Source organism: Megalobrama amblycephala, linkage group LG4, assembly GCF_018812025.1.
Source record: "Megalobrama amblycephala isolate DHTTF-2021 linkage group LG4, ASM1881202v1, whole genome shotgun sequence".
NCBI lineage: Eukaryota > Metazoa > Chordata > Actinopteri > Cypriniformes > Xenocyprididae > Megalobrama > Megalobrama amblycephala.
The window spans coordinates 52,346,670-52,368,262 of NC_063047.1; the positions used below are offsets into that span (position 1 = coordinate 52,346,670).

At 40.9% G+C, this 21,593-nt stretch overlaps 1 protein-coding gene across 1 annotated transcript in view; it reads left to right on the top strand.

Moving 5' to 3' along the window:
* Nucleotides 1-21,593, top strand: part of pcsk5a (proprotein convertase subtilisin/kexin type 5a) — a 65,320-nt gene that overhangs the window by 37,139 nt on the left and 6,588 nt on the right. Inside the window, exons 24-34 of the mRNA XM_048189930.1 lie at nucleotides 8,307-8,375; nucleotides 8,737-8,779; nucleotides 8,914-9,056; nucleotides 9,172-9,372; nucleotides 11,649-11,732; nucleotides 11,842-12,040; nucleotides 12,337-12,548; nucleotides 17,910-18,152; nucleotides 18,882-19,115; nucleotides 20,703-20,877; nucleotides 21,121-21,338. Coding sequence (XP_048045887.1) covers nucleotides 8,307-8,375; nucleotides 8,737-8,779; nucleotides 8,914-9,056; nucleotides 9,172-9,372; nucleotides 11,649-11,732; nucleotides 11,842-12,040; nucleotides 12,337-12,548; nucleotides 17,910-18,152; nucleotides 18,882-19,115; nucleotides 20,703-20,877; nucleotides 21,121-21,338 — 1,821 coding nt within the window. The remainder of the gene's footprint in view (nucleotides 1-8,306; nucleotides 8,376-8,736; nucleotides 8,780-8,913; nucleotides 9,057-9,171; nucleotides 9,373-11,648; nucleotides 11,733-11,841; nucleotides 12,041-12,336; nucleotides 12,549-17,909; nucleotides 18,153-18,881; nucleotides 19,116-20,702; nucleotides 20,878-21,120; nucleotides 21,339-21,593) is intronic.

Below are 21,593 nucleotides of genomic sequence, written 5' to 3' on the forward strand. Positions count from 1 at the left end.
GCCGAAGCCGCCGTTACCCTGTTACACTACGGAGGAGAGAACTCCTGGGTTTGTGTTTGTGAAAAAAGCGGAACATCTAAGGGCCGCGAATTTACACTGAAAGGACCCGAGCATGTAAGGTCGGAACGTCCAACTGGTAGAATCTGACAAAGGTGGACGGCGAAGACCAGCCACAAAACCACAAATGTCTTTGATTGAAACTCCACTGGACCAGGCCCACGATGAACCCATGCCTCTAGTGGAATTGGCTCTAACTCCGATGGGGCAAGTTGCACCCACAGAGGAGTATGAAAGAGCTATAGCGTCAACGATCCATCGTGATAGACGCTGTTTTGAGACCGGGGACCCTTTGGTGCGGCCACCAAAACAAACAAATAGCTGATCAGACTGCCAGATCGCTCGATGTAGACGCGTAAAGCCCTAACGGGGCATAAAGATTCCAACTCTAGCTCTTCCGATGAACGGGGAAGCGCAGAGAGTGAAATCACTTGTGCTCTGAACGGCGTTGAGAGCACTTTGGGAACGTAGCCAACCTTTGGTTTCAGAACGACCATGGAGTCGTTTGGACCGAACTCAAGGCATGCAGGGCTCACAGAGAGTGCCTGCAAATCGCCAACACGCTTTACTGATGCCAAAGCAAGTAGTAAGGCGGTTTTGAGCGTTAAGGGTTTGAGGCCCGCTAGACGCAGTGGCTCAAAAGGAGGACCTTTAAGAGCTCAGAGGACCACGGAGAGGTCCCAGGGGGGAACAGTGAGGGGACGAGGAGGATGCAATCGCCTAGAGCCCCTCAGGAACTTAATGACCAAATCGTTCCACCCCACTGATTGTCCAACGATGGGCAAGTGAAACGCTGCAATGGCTGCTACGTAGACCTTAAGCGTGGAGGGGGCTCGCCCCAACTCCAAACGCTCCTGGAGGAAGGTTAGAATGGAAGAAACATCGCATTCCTCCGGGTCTATGCTGCGTGTGGAACACCAGCTAACAAAGACCGACCACTTCTGGGCGTAGAGGCGTCTTGTGGACGGGGCTCTCGCCTGTGAAATGGTATCTAGCACTTCCCTCGGGAGGTCAGGTGGCTCCCGTCGAGGATCCACAGATGTAGAGCCCAAACCTCCGGCTGTGGGTGCCAGATTGTTCTGTTCGCCTGAGAGAGGAGGTCCCGTCTCAGGGGGATTGGCCATGGGGCTTTTGTGGAAAGCCGGAACAGCTCAGAGGTCCAAATCTGGCTCCTCCAGAGTGGGGCCACTAACAGAACTCTGTGCTCGACCTCTTTGATTCGCCTGATAACCTGAGGGATCAGGGCGATCGGAGGAAAGGCATAAAGAAGGGTATTGGGCCAGGTGTGGGCCAATGCATCGTCCTCCTTCGAATAATACATTGGGCAATGAGAGTTGTCTTCTGAGGCGAAGAGGTCAACCTCCGCTCTCCCGAAGAACTCCCATATGGTGAGAACCGTCTGGGGGTGGAGCATCCACCCATCTGAGGGGACGTTGTTCTGAGACAGCATATCTGCTCCCAGATTGTTCTTCCCGGGTATATGAGTCGCTCTGAGCGACCGAACCCTTGGGGATGCCCATTCCAGAAGGCGTTTCACCAGAGCGCATAAGCGGCTGGACGAAAGACCCCCCTGGCGATTTATATAGGAGACCACTGTCATACTGTCCGACTGGACTAAGACGTGGCGATCCGTCAGATAAGCCTGGAAGGCATGGAGGGCTCATGTCACTGCCAGCATTTCGAGGCAGTTGATGTGTAGGCGGCTTTCCTCGTGTGTCCACGAGCCGAAGACCGGACTGCCCTCGCACAGAGCGCCCCAACCCGAGTCGGATGCGTCTGTCGAAAGTACCATTCTCCGTGACACCGCCTGAAGGGGTACTCCAAAAGTGAACCAAATTGGGTTCATCCAGGGTTTCAGGGCTGCCAGACAGGCCTGATTGACCTTGAGACGCAGGCGACCATGACGCCAAACGTAGGAAGGGACCCAAACCTTCAACCAATACTGCAGAGGCCACATGTGAAGTAGGCTAAGCTGGAGAACTGGGGAGGCGGAAGCCATGAGCCCTAACAACCTCTGGAACAGCTTCAGAGGGAGGTAGGCTTTGTTCTTGATGGAGGCCGCGAGCTGCTGAATGGCCAGAGCGCGTTCTGGCGAGACTACTGCCATCATACGGACAGAGTCGAAGACTGCGCCCAGGAACGAGATACGTTGAGTGGGAAGCAGTGAGCTCTTGGCTGGGTTGACCCTGAAGCCCAGGCACTGTAGGTGGCTGAGAAGTAGGTGGTGCTCTAGTTCTGTGCTCGAGCTGGCTAGGATGAGCCAGTCGTCGAGGTAGTTCAAAACGCGTATTCCCATCTGTCTCAGAGGGGAAAGAGCCGCGTTCATGCACTTCGTAAAAGTGTGAGGAGCCAGGGAGAGCCCGAAGGGGAGGACCGTATATTGGTAAGCCACACCCTCGAACTCAAATCTCAAGAATCGCCTGTGATGGGGGGCTATCTGGATGTGAAAGTAAGCGTCCTTCAGATCCAGTGAACAGAACCAGTCCTCGTGGCAAATCTGCACGAGGATCTGCTTCAGCGTCAGGACTTTGAACTTTCACTTCATGAGGGAAAGGTTCAGCAACCTGAGGTCCAGAATGGGTCTGAGACCGCCGTCTTTCTTCGGCACCAAGAAGTAGCGGCTGTAGAAGCCCGACTCGCTCTCTGGGAAGGGGACTATTTCTATAGCCCCTTTTCTCAACAGAGTTAACCCTCTGGAGTCTGAGGCTGATTTGGGGCCTGGAGAAGTTTTGACATGCTCTGACATTTGTGCTTTTTTCAGTTGTTCATAAACATATAAATGACAAAAGTGTCATTACACTGTATTCAGCACAAACTAGGCTACAATAATATGTGAGGAACATGTATGTACATGTTTGTGTTTTTGAAGGAATAATGTTTATGCGTGGTTACTGAAAAAACAAAAAACTTAAGTCACTGAAATAAGGCCAAAATAAGTATATTAAATCTGTGTTCACAAGACTTTTGGGTATTGGAGGTTGTAAACTAGAGTTTTTGCTTCAAAATTATGTAAAAATTATGCTGCTTACTCCTTCATATAAAACAATATATTGATTTAGTTTTTGTAGACACTTTTTGCCAAGAAACACAGTATGCATGGAGGCGTGAATCACCACTGAAAAATGGGCCATTCTCACATGAGAAGACAAAAGAATTGGATAGTAATGAGCTGAAATGACTTGCATATTAATGAGGCATTTCAGTCAGGTAGGCTGTGAAAAAAACCTTCTGTGATGTCTCAAGCTCATCATGATATATGAAACATACAGAAAAATATTATTACAATATAAAGTAATGGTTTTATATTATACTTTAAAATAGAATGTATTTCTGTGATGCAAAGAGTCTGAATATAGGCTTTTAGTTTAAAAGCATGCACATTTGGAGAAATATTGGATTCTCATATGCTTATGTCAATTTTCTATACAGAGAAGTTATATTTATTTAATATTCATTGTCATTACTATGAGCGCTGGTGTTTTCAATTCATCCTTGAAGTCGGAGGGCGCTCTCTGTGCATTTTTAGTCCACAAATTCATCTAAAAGAAGAAGAGGCTATTCCATGAATGGAGTTTCCAATTCATACTGCAGCCGGAGGGCGCTAAAGAAACAAAACTCATCTAAAATTCATCTGTAGAAGAAAAGAAAACAGGAACTAACTGCATGTCTTCTAGAGCTCCCTAACCATGACTTTTACATCCAGATAAACACTTTTCAAGACAATAAATACACGATTGAGACGATGAATGCATGTATTGCCTCTGAATTTGCGTCTGAATAGCGCTGGCTCCGTGGGCGTGGCCGCATTAGCAGATAATGAGCTGAATCACGGACTTCTGACATGGCTCTCTTTTCATGCAGATTACATAAACACAGAAGGTTTGTTTTCGATTTGACTTACATGATTTAAAACCTGACATCTTAACGTTTTTTTAGACATAAGTTTAACTTTTCTGTGATTAGTATTCACTAAGTTACAGTTCATTTTCTGAGAACTATCAGATTGGACTTCGTTCAGAGGGAGAGGAGAAATCATGCATCATGTTAGTTTTCTTTATTTTACAAAAAGCACAACATTGTGTTTTTACTCTGAGTGTATACAAATAAAAGAAGATATTCTATAGTTTCAATTGATATATTACTTATGTCTCTATGACAAAAAATGACGGAGTATTTTAAGTCTGTTTTGGTGCAATGTGAAAAAAAACCTGCAAAACGCGCCGGCGCGTTTTCAGACCTCAGAGTGTTAAAACCTCAGTTCGGAGGACATGTGCGTCGTCCGCTTGAACCGAAGTCTGAATAACCCCGCCAAACCCTGGAGGTCTTCTGGCAAATTGGAGCGAGTAGCCCTGGCTTATGACCTTCAGAATCCAGTCTGACACGCCGGGGATGGCTTTCCAAGCCTCGGCCCGGGTGGCGAGAGGGAAAATAATATCGGATGATGGCCCGCTTAGGAGGGGGTCGAACACCGAGGTAGGTGGAAGAAGAAATTTGTTCTTTTGTGGAGTGTTTAAAAAATGGGTCACCGTGAAAACGGCGGTTGGTAAGGGCGCAACACATGTGGGCCCTGTTACAGCAGGTTGTGTTCCTCCCGCGCCCAGATATAAACGAGGCAGAGGGGAGTTTGCACGAGAGCACTTTTGGGGCGGTCCGGCCGCAACGAGACTTGCCCCAATCCTCTTCCTTCTCAGATCAGGATGACTTCGGAGTCGCCGGGTTCAGCACAATCCTGGGCAGGGGTCCCTGGCGTCCGGGGAAGGAGGAGTGCTTAGAAGGGCGCTGGCGTTGCTCCTTGGGCGGTGCTGCTTGGGAAGCAGAGGGGGCAGGCTTGGTCTGCTGAGCCGGCGCAGGCCTGGGGCAGCTAGAAGCAGACGCGGAGCTAGAGCGTTTTGGCAAGAAGTGTCTCATAGCCTGAGAGGACTTCTGAGCCGCGGTAAAACGCTCTGTGAAACCCTCCACCAGTTTGGCCTGGAAAACTTGAAAGATGGCCATGGAGTGAAGTGCTGAAGCGGCTTGGCCCGCAGAGGCGTACGCTCTTCCTGCCAGGGCAGAGATGGTCCTGCAGGGTTTGGACGGGAGGGCTCTCTTGGCTTTCCATCCCACGGCCGCGGGAGGGCAGAGATGAGCGGCCACTGCTTCGTCCAGGGCCGGCAGGTGTTCGTAGCCCTTTTGCTCCGAGCCGTCCACAGCGGTGAGGGCTGAGCGATGGGTCGTGTGTAGGCGGGCAGAGTAGGGGGCGCACCACAACTTTGTCAGTTCCTCATGGACTTCGGGGAAGAACAGGGCGGAGCGCTGGCGAGGGGCCTGGCGGCGGCCTGGGAGAAACCACTCGTCCAAGCGGCTCCGCGATGGCTCCTCTGGCGGGGCCCAGTCGAGGTCCAATTCCTCCATGGCTTTGGACAGGACACGGAACAGCTCGGCGTCCATGCCCATGTCGTAATCAATGGGCTCCAGTGAAGGCAGGGGGGTGGGGTCATCCGGCTCGCCAGCCCACGCTTCATGTTCAGAGGCTGCCATAGACAAAGAGTCGAAGAGCGGCTCTTCGTCCGATCCACCAAAGGAGACGAGGTCGCTCGCATCTATCGAGGGACGCTGGTCCGGGCGGGAGAATGAGACGGGGGTTTGCTCTCTGTGGGGAGAGGGCGAGGCACGCGGGCGCTGGGCCGACGTGTGCTCGCCCCCCTCCATGCGCTGGACCGTTCTGCCCCGCGGTCTCTTCCTAGCAGGAGCGGGAGACGGGAGGGCGTGAATGGGGGGGTCGCTCTCTGAGAAGAAGGCGGCCTGCGAGCGCAGAGACGCTAAACTCATGCACTCACAGTGCGGGCATGAGCCGCCGGCAAGCGCGTCATCCGCGTGGGCAACGCCCAGGCATCCAACACACTTCCCGTGACCGTCTTCTTCGTGCAGCGGGGCTCTGCATGTAGCACAGTGGCGTGGCATTTAAAAATGCCGGTGCGCCGTGAAAACGGCGATTTGGAGGCTCTTATAACGGCAAGGGCCGGGCTCGTAGCGGTGAAAACCAATGGAAAGTGCTCTGGGGCGCGGTAAAGTGACCGCGGGAGATGCTCTCAGGGCGCGCCGGATGGCGGCAGGAGACACGCTGGGTAGCGGCCGGTTCGTGGGAGGCGGCGGCTCGTCGACGGCGCGGGCACTGCGAGGATCTGGCGAGTCAGCTGGGTCCGCTGCGGGGCCTCTTCGACGGCGGCAGAGCTTCTTTAAAGGTGGCGAGCTTCTTTCCCGGCGAGCAGGCTTCTGCGAGGATCAGCGAAGAGAAGTTCAGTCGTCGCTGAAGGAGAAATGACCGATGACCTATGGCGAAATGCTCGCTTATATAGCACATTACCCCGCCCCTTTTGGCGGGAATGTTCGCACGCTTTCTTCCCATAGGCCGCGCAGCTGAGCTGCGCCGCCATTGGTTCAACAACTTGTCTATGAGTGAACCAATGACGGTGCAGTTACACTGCGTTATTGAAGAGGCTTCAGTAGCGGGGAAAAAGGGAGACTTTTCCCCCATACGCAGTACGAGTGAAATATCGAAAGGGAACATTTCTTTACACCAGAAAGATGAAGGCTACAAGAAGATCAGCAAAGCTTTACTTATCAGTCAGAATACTGTAGCAAAAGTGGTACAAATATTTTTTTTAAATCATACACAGAGGTTAATACATTGACAGGAGCGTCTTCTGATGAGAAGGGTTGAAGAAAATCGGCATGCAAGTTCACTGCAGTTATCTAAAGAAGTAGAAAGCCAAACAGGGGTGACTATTTCCTGTGACACAATACGGCGTACACTGCAGAGGAATGGCATGTATGGGTGCCGTCCACGAAAGAAGCCTCTCCTAAAGCCCAGGCACAAAAAAGCCCACCTACAGTTTGCCAGGGCCCATGCTGACAAAGATGAAGACTACTGGGACTCTATACTCTGGAGTGATGAGACCAAGACAAATGGTTTTGGAACTGATGGCTTCAAAACTGTATGGTGTCGCAAAGGTGAGGAATACAAAGAAAAGTGCATGGTGCCTACAGTGAAACATGGTGGTGGCAGTGTCCTTATGTGGGGCTGCATGAGTGCTGCTGGTGTCGAGGAGATGCATTTCATTAATGGCATCATGAATTTACAGATGTACTGCTCTATACTGAAAGAGAAGATGCTACCATCACTGTGTGCCCTTGGTTGTCAAGCACTTTTCCAACATGACAATGATCCTAAACACATTTCTGAAGAAGAACAGTGTGAAAGTGATTCAGTGGCTCCTGATCTGAACCCAGTCGAACACCTATGGGGAATTCTGAAGAGACAAGTTGAGCATCACTCTCCATCCAGCATCCAGTCTCTAAAAGAGGTCATTCTTGAAGAATGGAAAAAGGTAGATGTTGCAAAATGTCGCCAACTTGTTCATTCCATGCCTAGAAGACTTGGTGCTGTCATAAAAAATCATGGAGGCCATGCAAAGTACTAGATGTAGTGGTTTTTGTTGTGGGGTGAACTCATTTTTGCATCACCCTACTTAGAGTAAAACTGAAAAATTTGTAATTTAAGTTATATTATTAACCTTACTTTCATGTTATAAGTTAAATAGATGTTATATTAAACTTAGTCTTGTCAATATTTTGGAAATTGTTTTTGTGTTCATTGAGATAGTGTTTAAAATGTTACTTTTCAAAGGGAGTATACTCATTTATGCTGAGCATTGTAGACCTATATGTTCAGATCAACTGAGGAAGTTAGAGCGGTTATGTAAATCATGTCAAAAATGTCCTTTCTAAGAATTGGCTCTGGCCTCCTTCGTACCACATTCTGCAAGAGTAGCTAAAATGTTGTGGTTTCAACACTCTTGAGGCAGAAATAGCTCAATAAGCATTTTCACAATGTCTAGACCTTATAATAATACTCTTTGTACCTTGATTCCAAGTAAGACAACATTTGATACGAGACAGGATATCAGACTTTGCAGAAAGAAATGAGAAAGATCAATTTAGGAGATAAAATAGCATAGTCTCAACTATTGGAGAAGTGGCAACAAAATTTAGACACATAAAAAAGGGGCAGAGGTGAACTAAATGTCTGAATACAATAGATGAATATGAGTATATGAATTATAAGTATATGATATATAAAAATATAATTCATAAATAGATTAATCCTTTCAAACTATTTTTGTATCAATCATAGAAATAACCATAAAAGAATAATCATACGCATTAAAAACAAAAATCTATACACCAACTAATTTGTGTGTGTGTTTTAGGGGAGGTGGAAGACCCAGAATATGATGACTGCATGTCATGTGAAGAAGGATGTGATAAGTGTGTTCTCTGTAAGTTCAGCAGTCTGTTTGTACTTTATAAGTTTTGTTTGCTAAGGCAAATATCACTATTATAGTAGTATTTTAGCCTTTAGTAATCACTATGATAGTATTATATTAGTATGCTCATGGGATTAGTTTTCTGTTAAAGCTTATTATGGCTGACATTGGTTTGTTTGCCATGTGCTCTTAATAATTTCAACCACATTTCTTCAGTAAATGTAAAAAAAAAGAAAAAAAAAAGAAGAAAAAAAAGTAGTTTTTAATTGATTGATGCGATAAATTATTCTGACTTCACATCCCACAGTGAACTATATTCAGTTGACCAGACAGATGTTTCTGCATAATTTACAGTTCCTTCTACACTTTGCAGATAATCCCAAACACTGTCTGTCCTGCATTGATGGATATTACAAGTAAGAAACATGATGTAACAGAACTATCTGCTGGCTTGTATGTGTATGTACTTGTGAAAGATCGAATGAAAGTTTCATGTACAGATGTGTGCTGCTCTGAGATGTGACTGAAATGCTCTGTGTGTGTTGCACAGGTTAGAGGAGGGCTGCTATAAGCACTGTCCTGCTAAGACATACACAGTGGAGGAGACCATGAGCTGTGTGTCTTGCGAGCATGACTGTGTCAGCTGTGATGAAGATGAGTGCTACTGGTGTGAAGCTGACCTCTTCCTGTCAGGTTAGGCATTTATATTTATGCACTGCCCGATTTACGTTGCATTCATGGTATACACCCCCCTGGAATCAAATGTCTTCGATTCAAATGTTATTCACAATTTTAATGTACCCTACAGATGGGAAGTGTGTGCAGGAATGTCCTGATGGTTTCTATGGTGATGAAGACTCTCAGGAGTGTGAGGAATGTCACTCGGACTGCAGTACATGCAGTGGGCCGGAGGACAATGACTGTGACAGCTGCAGCGATGGACTGATGCTTGATAATGGAGCTTGTGTGTCTGAACAGGATGTCTGCCCTGCACAAACGTACCTCACTGGTGAGAGCAACACTCCCAAGAGGAAAAATCTATTATTTAGAGACTGCTCGTTAATAGCTCTGGAGACTTAATTGAATTTTAGTCTCTTTACATAGCACAGATAATTTTTTTTTATTTTTATTTATGACCTATGACTTTATTAACATTAGGAACCTGCAGAAAACAAAAGAGGCCTTAATTTCAACCACTGTGCTTTTAATCGCTGTGCTTCACAATTAAATGCCATCTTTACATAATGGGTTTTTTCAAGTGATTAGGTTTGGGAAAAGCCTATTATTAACTTCTGATTATGGCTCTGGAATTGTTAATAAGAATGATTTGGCTTGGAAAGCTATTGTATATCAGTTATAATTAACTTATTAAACACTTAAAAGTAAAGATTCATAAAACACTCTCTGCAAGATTTAACAAAGGATGCTCTTCTAATGAAATATTTATGCTGTGTGGAGTTCTTGAAGAGAACGGAAGTAAAATGGATGCATATAAGTATTAATATATGTATATTAATTTAAGAAATCTTGAGCTGGTTATTTGGTTATATGGTTATCTTTGTTGGTTCACTCTCAGGAAAATGTGCAAAAATTGTACCTTTAGAGGTAAAACAGCTGGGACAGTACCATCAAAAGGTGTCTGTACCTTATTTACAGTAAAAGGTTTATAGTAGTACCTTAAAGGGTTAGTTCACCCAAAAATGAAATTTCTGTCATTAATTACTCACCCTCATGTCATTCCACACCCATAAGACCTTTGTTCATCTTTGGAACACAAATTACGCTTTTTTTGATGAAATCCGAGGGTATCTGAACCACACATAGGCAGCAACGTCATTGCACCATTTGACATCAAGAAAGGTAGTTAAAAACATTGCTAAAATAGTCAATGTGACAACAGTGGTTTAATCTTAATGTTATGAAGCGACGAGAATATTTTTTGTGTGCAAAAACAAAGCAAAAATAAAGACTTTATTCAACAATTTGAACCGTTGTCATACGTAGTGAACTCAGTGCAGGCTTCCTTGTTTACGTCCGAACGCCAACTCAGTATTGGCCGAAGCTGAACACGTGAGCAGCACGACGCATGCATGTGATGCTGACACAGGATCCGGCCAATAATGAGTCGCCGTTCGGACGTAAACAAGGAAGCGGATACCCTCGGATTTCATCAAAAATATGTTAATTTGTGTTCCAAAGATGAACGAAGGTCTTACGGGTGTGGAACGATATGACGGTGAAACTTAATGACAAAAATTAAATTTTTGGGTAAACTAACCCTTTAAGGGTGCATATTACTACTCTAAGGTACTAATATACACTTTTTAAGGGTTAATAAGGTACAAAGTTGACATTTTAAAGGGTTAGTTCACCAAAAAATGAAAAGAATGTCATTTATTGCTCACCCTCATGTCGTACACCTGTAAGACCTTCGTTCATCTTCGAAACACAAATTAAGATATTGTTGATGAAATCCTATGGCTCAGTGAGGCCTCCATTGCCAGCAATGTTACTGCACAGATCCATAAAGGTACTAAAAACAAATTTGAAACAGTTCGTGTGAGTTCAGTGGTTCTATCTTAATATTATAAAGCAATAAGAATAAGATTACTTTTTGTACACCGAAAAAACTAAATAAATTTTCAACAATATCTATATGGGCCAATTTCAAAACAAAGGTCTTACAGGTATAGAACGACATGAGGGTGTGTAATAAATTACATTATTTTCATTTTTGAGTGAACTAACCCTTTAAGGGTACTGCCCCAGTGACAAGTTGTTGTACCTCTTAAGGTACATTTTTTTACCTTTTACTTTGTTAAAACAGTTCTTCATTTTAATTTATTGGTTCATTAGATCAATGTAGGCTATTGGTTCATCCGTTAATAGAAGAAAAAGTTCTTCTAGGGTCTTCAAAGCACAAGTTGGTTTAGAATTAGAGAATAAAATCTTATTTGTAAAACATAACAACCCTTGTGAAAAAGTACACAGTGCTTTTAAAAAGAGTAGTTATTACGGAAATACACTTTAAAAGAATCTACATCAGTGTGAACTGAATGTAATGTTTTCAGACATTTAATTGCATGTTATATAATGAACAATAAATTTATATTTATATTAAATGCAATTAGTTGAACATAAGAATGATTTTGACCCACTTAAATAGGACTTAAGCATCTTTATATGCAATTTATATGTTTAATAAATATGTTTAAGCATACGTCTCTTTCAAAAGGGAAGGTTCTGTTATAAAATTATTGTTGGTTATAACTGCTCATCTCTCAGATGATGGGGAATGTGAGGCCTGTCACCCTTCATGTGAATCCTGCTGGGGGAGAATGAAGAATCAATGCAATACATGTGTCAAAGGTACAACATGTACAACTCATATCAAAATATAATGGATTGAAAACAATCTGTGGTTGGATGCATGAAGTCTTGGATGAATATGAATAGATGTTATGTATGTGTGTTTCAGGTCGATATTTAACTGCAGATCAGATGTGTGTGGCACGATGCCTGACGGGTAGCTTTGGCAGTAAGGAGAGTGGGCACTGTGAGACTTGCCCACAAGGTTGTGCCCAGTGCCAGGACGAGCAGCTCTGCACACGCTGCCAGTCAGCACGTAAAAGCCCTCTTTATTTGCAGGCCGGACAATGTGTGCGCAAGTGCACTAGGTTAGAACCATTTACAGACATTTATATAATGCAGAGGTGTAAAGAGTACCTGAAAACCATTCTTGAGCAAAAGTACCGATACCTTATTGTGAAAATGACTCCATTATTAGTTAAAAGTCACCAATTCCAATAAGACTTAATTCCAAAACTTAAAATGTCTAATTTCCAGTATGCATTTTCAAAAAAGCAAAAACAATATAATGTAAGGCAGTTGTTGGCAGTTTCTGGTGTTGCTGTATGTAGTAGTTATATTGTATATTTATATTTTATTAAATTGTGTGTAATTGTGTGTTCAGAGGGTACCCTGTGGGTCAGGTGTGTAAGAGCTGTGCATCTGGTTGTACGTCCTGTGAGAAGAATGCAACACACTGTCTGAGCTGTGAGGAGACGCTGCTGCTCCACAACCATGAGTGTGTGGCGAGCTGTCCGTCTGGACACACAGTGATGAACGGGGAGTGTGTGCAGTGTCCAGAGAGCTGTGCTATTTGCTCTGAGGATAGCTGTACAGGTGAGACTAAAATTCATCACAGATGTTGCATGTTTTGATGAACTATAGCTAAAATTAGAGAAACAAAGATGTTTTATTGATGTCACCCGGGATAGTCAGCTACACTGTCACTGGGGCAGCACCCTTTCAAAAGATACACACTTGTAACTTATATACTTCTAAAAGGTGCATATTAATTTATCACCTATAGTACATACAGGTGCTGGTCATATAATTAGAATATCATCAAAAAGTTGATTTATTTCACTAATTCCATTCAAAAAGTGAAACTTGTATATTATATTCATTCATTACACACAGACTGATATATTTCAAATGTTTATTTCTTTTAATTTTGATGATTATAACTGACAACTAATGAAAATCCCAAATTCAGTATCTCAGAAAATTAGAATATGACTTAAGACAAATGCAAAGAAAGGATTTTTAGAAATCTTGGCCAACTGAAAAGTATGAACATGAAAAGTATGAGCATGTACAGCACTCAATACTTATTTGGGGCTCCTTTTGCCTGAATTACTGCAGCAATGCGGCGTGGCATGGAGTCGATCAGTCTGTGGCATTGCTCAGGTGTTATGAGAGCCCAGGTTGCTCTGATAGTGGTCTTCAGCTCTTCTGCATTGTTGGGTCTGGCATATCGCATCTTCCACTTCACAATACCCCATAGATTTTCTATGGGGTTAAGGTCAGGTGAGTTTGCTGGCCAATTAAGAACAGAGATACCATGGTCCTTAAACCAGGTACTGGTAGCTTTGGCACTGTGTGCAGGTGCCAAGTCCTGTTGGAAAATGAAATCTGAATCTCCATAAAGTTGGTCAGCTGCAGGAAGCATGAAGTGCTCTAAAACTTCCTGGTATATGGCTGTGTTGACTTTGGACCTCAGAAAACACAGTGGACCAACACCAACAGATGACATGGCACCCCAAACCTTCACTGACTGTGGAAACTTTACACTGGACCTCAAGCAACGTGGATTGTGTGCCTTTCCTCTCTTCCTCCAGACTCTGGGACCCTGATTTCCAAAGGAAATGCAAAATTTACTTTCATCAGAGAACATAACTTTGGACCACTCAGCAGCAGTCCAGTCCTTTTTGTCTTTAGACACTTCTGACGTTGTCTGTTGTTCAAGAGTGGCTTGACACAAGGAATGCGACAGCTGAAACCCATGTCTTGCATACATCTGTGCGTAGTGGTTCTTGAAGCACTGACTCCAGCTGCAGTCCACTCTTTGTGAATCTTCCCCACATTTTTGAATGGGTTTTGTTTCACAATCCTCTCCAGGATGCGGTTATCACTATTGCTTGTACACTTTTTTCTACCACATCTTTTCCTTCCCTTCCCTCTCTATTAACTCCCTCGGGTCGGCGGTCACGCCAGCGTGATCACCACGGTTTTTTTCTAACCAGTGTGAAAGAGACTCAAAATACTCTGTCAATGTTGCACATACAATTAAGAGTTATACACTATTTAAATCTGTGGAATATCTTCTTTTATTTGTGTACACTCAGAGTAAAAACAAAATGTTGTGCTTTTTGCAAAATAAAGAAAACTAACATGATGCGTGATCTCTCGTCTCCCTCTGAACGAACTCCAATCTGATAGTTCTCAGAAAATTAACTGTAACTTAGTGAATATTAATCACAAAAAAATTAGACTTATGTCTAAAAAAAATGTTGAAATGTCAGGTTTTAAATCGTGTAAGTCAAATCAAAAACAAATATTCTGTGTTTATGTAATCTGTATGAAAAGAGAGCCATGTCAAAGTCCGTGATTCAGCTCATTATCCGCTAATTCGGCCACGGAGCCAGCGCTATTCAGACGCAAATTCAGTCAATACATGCATACATCGTCTCAATCGTGTATTTATTGTCTTGAAAAGTGTTTTGAATAGCCATAGTTAGCGATCTCTGGCCTCTGTTAGTTCGGTTAGTTCCTGGATTGCCTATTCTTCTTTAGCAGGCATTTGTGGACAAAAGGGGCAGAGCGCCCTCCGGCTGCAAGTATGAATTGAAAACACAGTATCCAACGCTCATAGTAATGACAATAAATCCTGAATAAATATTACTCCTCTGTATAGAAAATTGACAAACATATGAGAATCCATCAATATTTCTCCAAATGTGCATGCTTTTAAGCTAAAAGCCTATATGAAATGCCATAGAGGTAACATAATTGTTCAGACACTTTGCATCACAGAAATACATTATAATTTAAAGAATATAATAGAATACCATTATTTTAAATTGTAATAATATTTCACAGTATTGCTGTTTTTTCTGTATGATTGATTTACACCATGATGAGATTGAGACATGATCAACAGAGGGTTTTTTCACAGCCTACCTGACTGAAAGGCCTCATTATTTATGCAGGTCATTATGCGATTATTTTGTCTTCTCAGGTGAGAATCACCCATTATTCATGAAGATTCACGCCTCCACGCATACTGTGTTTCTTGACCAAAGATGTTTTAGAAAATTTAAATCTCTCTATTGTTTTATATGAACAAGCAGGCAGCATAATTTTTTACCTCATTTTGAAGCAAAAACTCTAGTCTACAACCTCAAATACCAGGAGTCTTGTGAACAAAGATTTAATATATATTTTTTGGCTTCATTTCAGTGACTTAAGTTTTTTGTTTTTTCAATAACCACGCATAAACGTTATTCCTTCAAAAACACAAACATGTACATACATGTTCCTCACATATTATTGTAGCCTAGTTTGTGCTTAATACAGTGTAATGACACTTTTTCCATTAATATGTTTATGAACAACTGAAAAAAGCACAAATGTCAGGGCATGTCAAAACTTCTCCAGGGCCCCAAAAATCCTTAGACCCCTGAGGGTTAATGTGCTTGGACACAGAGCTCTGTGAACAGCCAGCCTCTTTTGCAATGACCTTTTGTGTCTTGCCCTCCTTGTGCAAGGTGTCAATGGTCGTCTTTTGGACAACTGTCAAGTCAGCAGTCTTCCCCATAATTGTGTAGCCTACAGAACTAGACTGAGAGACCATTTAAAAGCCTTTGCAGGTGTTTTGAGTTAATTGGCTGATTAGAGTGTGGCACCAGGTGTCTTCAATATTCAACCTTTTCACAATATTTTCTGAGATACTGAATTTGGGATTTTCCTTAGTTGTCAGTTATAATCATCAAAATTAAAAGAAATAAACATTTGAAATATATCAGTCTGTGTGTAATGAATGAATATAATATACAAGTTTCTCTTTTTGAATGGAATTAGTGAAATAAATAAACTTTTTGATGATATTCTAATTATATGACCAGCACCTGTATTATCACTTGTAAATAACTATATTGTACCCTTTATTTCTGAGAATGTAGTAGCTTTCTTCTCAGTAGCATTAATACCATAGACAGTGCTTTGGCTCATATTTCATATTTATTGTTAAGCTTGGATGATATTAGACTACCACAGTAATGACATATTTTTGTAGGCCAGCCCAGAAGTTTGCATGACCCTGGGATAGGATTTTTCTATGGAATTTTGGAATTATTTAAAAATATATATATTTTTGGAAAATAAGCTCTGTGAAAAAAAGTTTATAATTCTTACACGTTTTGTTCATCATGATAAACAAATTTTTGGAAATTTAAACCTAATATGCAATCAGCAGAAGTAAAAAGCTAAACGTTACCATGACTAAGCTTCTGACAACACTTTCAGTCTTTATTTAAATATAAAAAATAAAATAAAAATTCCTTGAAGGTTCTTAAGAAGAATAATTTGCAAGAGTGTGATTTATAAACAATATAAACACTAAATATTCAAATGTTATCTGATTTAATAAAAACAAATCACGAAACCCACGACACAAAACAAAAACAGCTCCCATCATGGCATCTTCCATCCACCATTTTTTAGCATTTGTAAATGTCGCTCTAACAGCCACTGCTGTCTGTCACTTCAGAGTTCCTATTCCCTGTGCGAATGCAACCAGGAACATCGCCCGGGGGAGAAATTAGTTCTCAGGAAACTATCCTAGTGACTAGTTCCTATAACTGAGTTCCTAGAACTATTTGGTGTAAAAGCCCCTATAGTTCAGAACATGTTCTCCCTGTGTCTGTGTGGGTTTCCTCCGGGTGCTCCGATTTCCCCCACAATCCAAAAACATGCAGCATAAGTGAATTGGAGATGCTAAATTGTCCATAGGTGTGAGTGTGTATGTGTCCTTAGCCATGTAATGGGGAGGGTTGGGGAAAAATCATCGCCAAGAAAATTCATAGCAGTCTCTCGTGAATGGAGAGATGGCCCATAGAATCACCAAGTGTCGGATTCGACTGAAATGGTTAATGAATTAATTAATTTTAAAGCACATTTTAGAGGATTAGTCCACCCAAAAATGAAAATAATATCATTTATTACTCACCCTCATGCTGTTCTACACCCGTAAATCCTTCGTTCATCTTCGGAACACAAATTAAGATATTTTAGTTGAAATCCACTGACTCAGTGAGGCCTGCATAGCCAGCAATGACATTTCCTCTCTCAAGATCCATAAAGGTACTAAAAACATATTTAAATCAGTTCATGTGAGTACAGTGGTTCAATATTAATATTATAAAGCGACAAGAATATTTTTGGTGCGCCAAAAAAAACTAAATAAAGACTTATTTATTTATGGCTGATTTCAAAACACTGCTTCAGGAAGCTTCAGAGTGTTATGATTCTTCTGTGTTGAATCATGATTCGGATCGCATGTCAATAGCCAAACTGCTGAAATCACGTGACTTTGGCGCTCAGAACCGCTGATTCATAACGCTCCGATGGTCCCTATACAGGCCTCACGGAGCCATCGGATTTCAACTAAAATATCTTAATTAGCGCTCCGAAGATTAACGAAAGTCTTACGGGTGTGGAAAGGACTGCGGGTGAGTAATAAATGACAGAATTGTAATTTTTGGGTGAACTAACCCTTTAAAGCGTTGTTACATCATGCCCCACCTACGCAACTAGGATTTAAACCTGGCTATACAGTGCCTTCTGCTAGTTAGCAAAGCATTATCTAAACTGCTACATAACAGATTAAAATAATTCTAGATTCGTCTCCTTTTAAATAAACACTAAAAACTGAGATAAAAAAAATCACTTCGGTAAGAAATGTACTTTTGCTATGGTTAAATAAATGTTCAGCAATATCTTCCAAAGATTTTTGAATTTTTGCACATTTTTGTTCTCTATATAGTGTTGATATGGCAACTAGTAAATAAACTCGTCAAGTTTCTTCATGCTAGCATGTTTAAAAATGTTTAAACCATGCTACAACTAGCCCTGCATTAAGTTGTGGGGCTCACCACTATATATCTCACTTAATCTTATTTTTCTGTTCTTTAACTCTAGAGTGTAAGGAAGACTTCTTTCTGCATAAGGGTCAGTGTATAGTGGTGTGTCCTGATGGATTTTTTGAGGACACGGATCAAGGTGTTTGTAAACGTTGCCACATGGATTGTTTATTATGTGATGGACCTGAATCGAACAACTGTGATGCATGTTTCGACCGTGACAACACTCTGCACAACGGAGCATGTCTACCCCCCTGTCCCTCACATACTTACAGAGAAAGCAGGTCTGGAGAGTGCATGGGTGAGACTACAATATTTTCCGTACTGTTAGGACACTAAAAAAAATGTAGGTAATTTAAGACTAAAAATCATATGGTAAAAACGTGTTAATTGGTCAACAGTAAGTTCACATATGTACCTATAATATGGTGGGAAAAAAAATGAACTTATCTATTATTTCATGTAATTTTAAAGTGAAATGTAGTTTTTACTGTAAATTAAAGTTAAATTCTTAAAACCTATTTTGCTATGAAGTTCTGTTCCAAATTATTATTCTTTTTTACAGAAAATTCAAGAAATGAATAGTACTTTCAGAAAATAAGTTTAAAATGATGGTACCACTTTACAATAAGGTTAACATTAAGGTTAACTAACAATAAGCAATACATTTGTTACAGTATTTATTCATATTTGTTAAAATTGGTTAATAAAAATACTGTTCATTGTTCGTGTTAGTTCACAGTGCATTAACTAATGTTAACAAATGCTTTTGATTTTAATTGTGTATTAGTAAATATTGAAATTAACATGAACTAAGATTAATAAAGGCTGTAGAAGTGTTGTTCCTTCTTAGTCCATGTTAACAAACAAAACCTTATTGTAAAGTGTTACCAAAATAGGAACCACAACCAATTCAATTGAATTAAATTACATTTACAATTAAGTTTATTGTTCTATAAATTATGACCTTTTTAATGACCATGACTATGTCACATGATGTTGATGAAGAGTCTTTGTCTCTGTTCTGCAGCCTGTGATAGTTCCTGTCTAACCTGTTCTGGTCCTGACGACACATCCTGCACTAGCTGCTCTGAGGGCCTGGCGACGGATGCCCATGGGCGCTGCGTCACACCCACCACCTGCCCCTCACACCACTACAGCAACCAGGATGGAGAATGTCACTTGTGTCACAAATATTGCCATGAGTGCTCCGGTCCACATCAAGACCAGTGCCTCAGCTGCTACCAGAACCACTATCTACTCAGTGAGTTCATGCTACTCAATGCTATTCTCTTGATTCACAAGTGGAAAATTACCTCAGTGAAATCAGAGAAATGAAGAAAGTTGTATCAGAGAGGCATTGCACTGAGTAGTCCCTTATATTTAAAACTAGATGCATTTTCTAGATCTTCTGGTTCAATGTAACCCATTCTTGAGACAGACATTAAAAGTTACATTTTTAACTGTCACAATTGGAAGGCCTTTCAAAAGGTGTTTTCAACATTTACAATAATAAGAATTGTTCCTTGAGTATCAAATCAGCATAATAGATTGATTTCTGAAGGATCATGTGACACTGAAGACTAGACTATTGATGCTGAAAATTCAGCTTTGCCATCAAAGGAATAAATTACATTTTTGATGTATTGTATTTTTGATCAAATAAAATAAAAACCCTAAACCTTTAAAATAGGGTATTTGTTTGTTATATTTATTTTAACCAAAACATGCAGGAGATGCATTTGATTGCTTCATTTGATATTAGATAATATTTTTCTATACGTTTTTAATCATTTAAAAACATTGACATAAAACATTAGTTTTTAATGTCAGCAGTCCATGGACAAATTACCTCCGAAGGTTTCTCTGCAAATTGTACATTTCACAAAGAAAACAAGTATTTTTGACTTGTTGTACACTCAAAAAAATATGATACGTTGTATTTACTAAATTTTTTTATGTCAACAGGTTCTACATAATTTGGTTATTTTGCATTTAATTAACATTATTTATTTCAGTTAACTTAAATTTATTACATAAGGTTAACTCAATGCCATTTAGTTGAATCAAGTTAACATTCTTAATTTTATCCAAAACCATTAAGATTAATTATCCTAAAATTAATATCAAACAGAAGTTTAAAAAAGTAATCCAGTATAATTAGCTTATTTAGTGATTAGCTTATTTAGTGGATGCGTTCAAGTACAATTTTCACAACTTTTTCAAAATCTTTACTCTGTAAAGACTCTTATTGTTAGGTGTTAGCCAAAAGATGATTTTCTCATGTTGCTAAAAACCGCTTAAAATAACACTTTATTTCAACTTTACTTGAACTTTACTTTATTTTTGGGAAGTGAAAGTCCTGTTTGATTGAGTCCTGGTTGAGTTTACTTGATTGAAACATGTTATTTTAATATGAAAACATCAAGTTGTCGAAAAGTAATTGTTTCAAGTTAATTTAACATGAAGCAATTAAATTTGAACCAGAAACCTAATACAATGGTGTTAAATCAAAATAAGTTGTTTAAATAAAGTGAACAGCATCAAAAAATATTTTTTAAGTGTATTTTGTTATTTATAAATGAATTTATTACTAAATTCCTTTTGTCCAAATATTCAGGATCTTGAAAATTTAGTTGTCACTGTTTCATGATGTCCTAATGTTAATGGTATATTATTGCCAACATTAAATTTAACTAAAATCAAATGTAGGCATTTAGTTTTGCATGTCTGTTAGTATAGAATCAGCTGAATGTTTGCAGTAATTCCACAGGTTCAAATATGACGATAATTTCTTAGACTCAAATCAGTCTAAATTTCATAAGTAGTAAAGATTCCACTTCATCCACAGATGGCAGCTGTGTGAATCAGTGTCCAGATGAATTCTTCAGAGGGGAAATACAACGCTGTGAACCCTGTCATCCTAACTGTTTCACCTGCATGGGGCGGCACAGCCATGAGTGCCTAAGCTGCAGAGATCACCTCTACAGAGACGTCAAAGAATGTGTGGACACGTGCCGCTCTGGGTAACTGCAAAACTGAATACATATAGCTAATGTTGCTTTATAAACAGTGGTGAATAACAAATTACTGACAGATTATCAGAAGCTGGTGAATTTTTTTAAAGTAGTTTCTTTTTGTGTCTTACAGTATTTTAGTGATAGACTGGTACATCACCCAGGCCGATTAATTGGACAGTATTTCAACTTTTAATATGTAACGCATTACGCGTTTTCTTTTTTCAAATATTTTTGACTGAATCTTTCCAGTTACTATGCCTCAGCTGGCTCTAGGACATGTGAGCGGTGTGATGAGAGCTGTGGGGAGTGTCTTCAGGCTGGAGCCGAGGGGTGTGTAAGCTGCAGAGAGGGGATGCTATTTATCAGGAAACAGGGGCGCTGTGTGTCTTCCTGTCCTGATGTGTACTACCACGACACGCACCACAAAACATGTGAGGCCTGCCACTCCACCTGCAGAACATGCACAGGTATGGAACAGCTTACAGATCTGACTAAATATTTCAGTTCAATTCACATTTATTTGTATAGCACTTTTCACAATACATATAGTTTTAAAGCAGCTTTACAGAAAATTAATGTCAGCATTACAATTTGGAGTGATCTGACAAACAAGTCAACTAAACAAACCCATTGGAAAAGAAATGCACTTAATTGTACTGAAAGTACACCTTAATGTACAGCAAATCTTAAAAGTATATTTTAAAAAAAACTGTACTTGCAGA